The sequence below is a fragment of the Postia placenta genome (genome assembly GCF_002117355.1).
Source record: "Postia placenta MAD-698-R-SB12 unplaced genomic scaffold POSPLAscaffold_75, whole genome shotgun sequence".
NCBI classification, from domain to species: Eukaryota; Fungi; Basidiomycota; class Agaricomycetes; order Polyporales; family Adustoporiaceae; genus Rhodonia; species Rhodonia placenta.
In genome coordinates this window covers 1-4,757 of record NW_020169906.1, presented here as the reverse complement: position 1 = coordinate 4,757, position 4,757 = coordinate 1, and the positions used below count along the sequence as shown (strand labels likewise).

The window sequence follows — 4,757 nt, the reverse complement described above, 5'->3', positions numbered from 1 at the left end:
CCTTCCTCGTGAGGCGTACGAGCGCGTCGGCGCGGTGAGCAAAATTGCGGATGAAGATTCGAACGATGCCGATGGTTCCGAGGAACGCTCGAACGTCGGATAGAGTAGCGCAGGGACCCCAGTTGCGTATCGCAGCGACACGAGAGTCGTCGGGTAGGCGTCCTCGAGGAGTGCAGCGATGTCCTACCACCATGTATTCTCGAGCGATGAGGATGCTCTTGACTCCTGAAAAGGTACCTCCGGCGTAGCGCATTCGAGTGACTATGCGGTTCATGTTCTCGAAATGCTCCCATACAAAGCGTCGAATGCCGGGGTTCGAAGGGAGCCGCTCGTCGTCGTAGTCGGATTCGGGACCCTTGACGGGAACATCGTCGACGTAGGGCACCGTAACGTGCGGGATCTCGGGCTGGAGGATGTATGTGACGTCGTCGTGGAAGATCGGGACTGAGTTTGTCCAACCCATCGGGAGTGTGACTAGGCGCATGGCTCCGTAGGGTGTCTGGAACGTCGTTAGATCTCTCGAAGACTCGGCGATGAGTCGTTCGTCGTAGCCGACGTAGAGGTCGAGCATGCCGCCGCATGGTCTTCCTCCAAATTGTTCTGCGAGGTATTCGGGCGTCGGCGGTACACCGGAATGTTGGATCGTGACTGCATTGAGGGGCTCGAGGGAATGGACGAGTCGAAGAGATTTACCGTCCTTCTTAACGACACAGAACCACCGTGATCGATACGACGAGTTCGATGGCTCGTAGACTCCGGCGGCGATCTTTCGCTTGATCACCACGCAGACCTCGTTGTAGATCCCGGGCGGAATGGGGATATTCTTCTGCACCCAGGGCGTGTGAGGAACAACGGGGAAATCGACGGGGGGGAAGTACTCGGGCTTGAAGCATCCGCGCTCGTCGTCGGTCCAGGCGAAGGCTTCATTGTGCAAGCACATGAAGTGGTGGAGGACTCGACGTTCTTCGGGAAGGAGGAAGTCGCCGTCGTGAAGCTTATCGGTTGCTTCGAAGCGTTCGAGGGTGTACCGACCGGTAGGTTTGAATGGCGGGGGGTCGGTCGAAAGCTTAGGCATGATGGAGAGAGGGTCACCCTTGATGTCTCGAAGTATTCGAAATTGTTTGGGGACGGCACCAAGGACGGGTCGAGTTTTGAGAGCGACAGGCTTGTACTTTTTCTTCGTTGCGGCGAGTATCTTGTGCGTTGAAGGGGTAGAAGTCGACGTCGAAGGGAAAGGAAGAACCGAGTTGGAGAACTGTGAGATGGACTTCGTCGGAGCGGGAACTGGTGGAGTCGAAGCGAACGGCGCTGAGAATAGAAGAGTCGAAGCCCACGTCGAAGCGTTCGACGGAGCGGCATTAGAAGCTGTAGTGTCCGAAGCGTAAAGAGACTGCAAATATGAAGAAACGGAGGTGCATGCGGAGAGGTATAGTGACGAAACAGCGTTCGGAATCGAGGAATCAATAGGAGCGACGAAGGAAATACTCGGGTTTACCCCATCGTAGTCGATGACTAGCGCGGCTTCTCCTTGATTATGGGGAATCAATTCCTCGAAGCTAGAAAATGCGATTTGCGACACCCGAGAGGATGCTGCCGGCTTCGCGATCTTCCTCGCGCGTACGTCGGAATCGTGACGGTTTCGCCGGTGTTCGGACAGAGGATCGTAATGGTCTGGTTCTCGTCGGCGAAGTTCTTGACGACGCTTTGCGTGAGCACGTCGAAGGGTCGGCCGAGGAGAATGTCGTATGCTGCGTTTCGAATGACGTGCGCCTGGAGGTACAATACGATCTCACCGATGCGGAAGGGAACGTTTCGAATGAGTCCCAACGATCGGTCCACCTCGCCGTTCGCCGATTGCATGTTCAGCTGGATTGTAGGATCGAAGAGGAGGTTGAGGCCCAGACAGACTTCTTCCGACATGGCGACGATCTGCGATCCTGGGTCGACGATGCATTCGATTTGCTCCTTGTTGTCGACCAACGCGATGATCGAACGAATCGCGTTCGAATCGCGGGCGACGGTGAATTCTGCGGGGTGCTCGCCGTGAGGGATGTGCTTTAGATAGGTTTCATATGGGTCGGGGACGATTGTAGCACCGGGTTCCAACGTTGCACCTGAACACGAGAGCTGGTTGACGGCCGTGACCTCGTCGGCGCCGATTTCTACGATGTGGGCCGACGCGACGGGTTCCGTCGAGACTCGCTTAGGGGTGACGGCGTCGCGGTACTTGTTTCGAACGTCGGGCGCGATCGACAGCAACTCTTCTGGGGTCAGCGTGACGAACGGCGACTTCATCGAACGCTGGAAGATCTCCTCGGCGAGCTTCGGCTGGATAACGGGGACGATGGTTTTGTACGCTGGTTCCTTACCCTTGTCGTTCGAGGGCTTCGGCGGAGTTGCGAAGTTTCGAACGTTCGGTGGGGTGTAGGTTGCGTCGCGAGCGTTTGCGAAGGGGTGTACTGGTGGTGCTGGGGGAGCGGACGTAGTAATAGGATGAGACGTGGATTGCGTAGGCGAGGAGGAAGATGGCGCGGGTGCTGCTGCTGGTATCGTCGGAGGAGGGGCCGTGCTTGTCGAAGTGCTCGAGGGTGCCACCACCCCTCTCGATGTACCAGATCCCGAGGCTTCCGCGCTCTTCGGGACGGCTGGTGTCGTAGGCTTCTTCCGCTGTAGAATCTCAACGCCGTCGAAGACCTCCCTGCGTTTCCGAAGCTGAAGGAGTTCTCGCTCGAGCGCCTCGATCCTGCTGCTGGTGTTGAGCGTGAAGGTCTGCATAGTCGAGCGATCGTCGATCTCGAAGAGCATCGTCGGAGCGGCGGGCGCTGCGGGATTTCTTCTATGCCACTCGTAGATTTGATCTCGTATTGTGAGACCAGGGATAGTGCGGGGGCAGAAGCTTCCGTTCGGAAGGACGATCTTGCCTTCGGTGTTACGCTTGCACTTGCCGTCCCGGATGTCGATCTCCGCGAACTCGCAGGTGCCTACCCTGCAGCCACGATTGCCGCAGTAGTGGCACGTCTGTTCAACTCCGCTGTTCTCGTGGATGTGGACTGCAGCTTGTTGTCTTGGTGCGGGGGCGTGGTTGTGCGTAGCGGGTGTCGTCGGCTGAATAAGCGTCGCAATCGTCCTCGACAGGCTTTCGATGATCATCGAGATGTCTTCGGTTTTGATCATCCCGGGGGGCACCGTTGTCGAAGTGCTCGATGTCGAAGCGGTAGCTTGGTTAGCCGCTGTCGTAGGTGTACTCGATGTACCGTGTAGAATGAAAGTAGCCGCCGCGTGAATCTCTGCCATGGTATACGGATCGTCGGCGTAGTGATCGGGGTGCTTGAGATGCAGTCGGGTCTCGAGCCGTGTGAGCAACGCTGGCTGGAATCCGCGAAGAAATGCGCGACTTTGTTCGATAGTGGAGAGTCGGTGCTGTGCGATGAGATGTTTCGTAATGGCCATGAAGTCGCGGTAGTAGCAGCCTAGGTCTGCCGCGTTGTGAATCCCGATACGAGCGCGTTCTCCGATGAGCTGATCCATGTCCGCCAGCGACCACTTTCTTGTGTCGTCGGCGCCAGGATAGAGTGCTCGTACATCGGCTTTCCAGTCGTTGTAGCTCTTGGCTACGTCGATGAAGGACTCGATGGTTTCCCACAAGTCGGCGACGTCGATCGAAGGGTACCGAACGGCCCATTGTTTCTTGGCTGCTTCGTCGGTAATCTGACACCGGGTGAACAACGCCTCGAGGTCCTGGAAGTAACGCCGAAGCAAACGGACTTCCGACGGGTCGAAGCTTGGTGCCGTCGAATGACCGCGCGGGGGCATCAACGGTGCGTTCGTGTTCTGACTCATGTTTGTAGTGGTAGTAGGAGCTGGGCTCGAAGAGGACGTGGTAGTAGTCGAAGGAATCGTAGGAGCGGGCGGTGCGGGGTTGGAGTTCGACGCTGCGTTCGAAGGTGTTAATGGTGGCGGAGGTGCCAGGTCGGATGTAGGTATGACTGGGAGTCGCGAAGAGGATGCGATGGGCGGCTGAGCGTGGGCGCGAAAAGAAGACGGAGTTGGAAGTACGAGATTCGAAGTAGCTGGGATGGGATACTCGGGTTCGGGCGAAGAACTGGATCGTTCGAAAAGATCAGGAGTCGAAAAGTCGTAGTCGGAAGTAGTGAGGCCTAGAAGCTCTGGGGACGAAGTGCGTTCTTCGGCGGTCGAAGGGATCAGTTCTTCGTCGAAGTCGTCCTGGAGCTCTTGGTCTATCTCGTCTTCTTCGTCGCGGTCGAAGTCACCGGGGATTGTTGGAGAGGGAGTTGAGTGTGTTCGAGAGGAGTTGTCGAGGTTCTCAGCGGCGCTGCGGCTAGCAGCCTCACGCGCTTGCGAGCGGGTGACTACTGGAGACGTTTTCGGAAACCCGAAAGCGGCGAATTCTTGCCTGAAATCCCCTCGCGGTGGGCTCCAGAAATGATACGACCTACGAAACCCTAACCCCTAACCTGGGTGCGACCTAAAGGGACTAGAGAGACGGCTTATAGTCTAATGAGAGGGGAGTTAGCAGCAAGGTGTCCCGCGGTTCGAGTGAACACGAGAAACGCCTTCGGAAAAGGCTACGGACGCTAGGGAAGGTGCAAAGTGGCTTCGACACGTCGTCGAAGCTACTCGAAAGCTGTGGGAAGTTAGCGACGATCGAAGCTCGGCAGAGCTCTTCGATGTATCGTAGAAGGAAGGGACACGACTCGATAGGGTGTACTTAGCTAGGGCGCGATTCGGCAGTTTCT

General features: G+C 57.0%; 1 protein-coding gene across 1 annotated transcript; it reads right to left on the bottom strand.

Annotated features, from left to right (window-relative positions):
• Positions 1-1,556: 1,556 nt before the first annotated feature.
• On the bottom strand, positions 1,557-4,455 carry POSPLADRAFT_1161530 (hypothetical protein; the record flags this gene model as incomplete). Its single annotated transcript, XM_024487683.1, has 2 exons — positions 1,557-1,590; positions 1,622-4,455. Coding segments are annotated over 2 exons (2,868 nt in total), but the record flags the coding sequence as incomplete, so codon positions are not given.
• Positions 4,456-4,757: the final 302 nt, after the last annotated feature.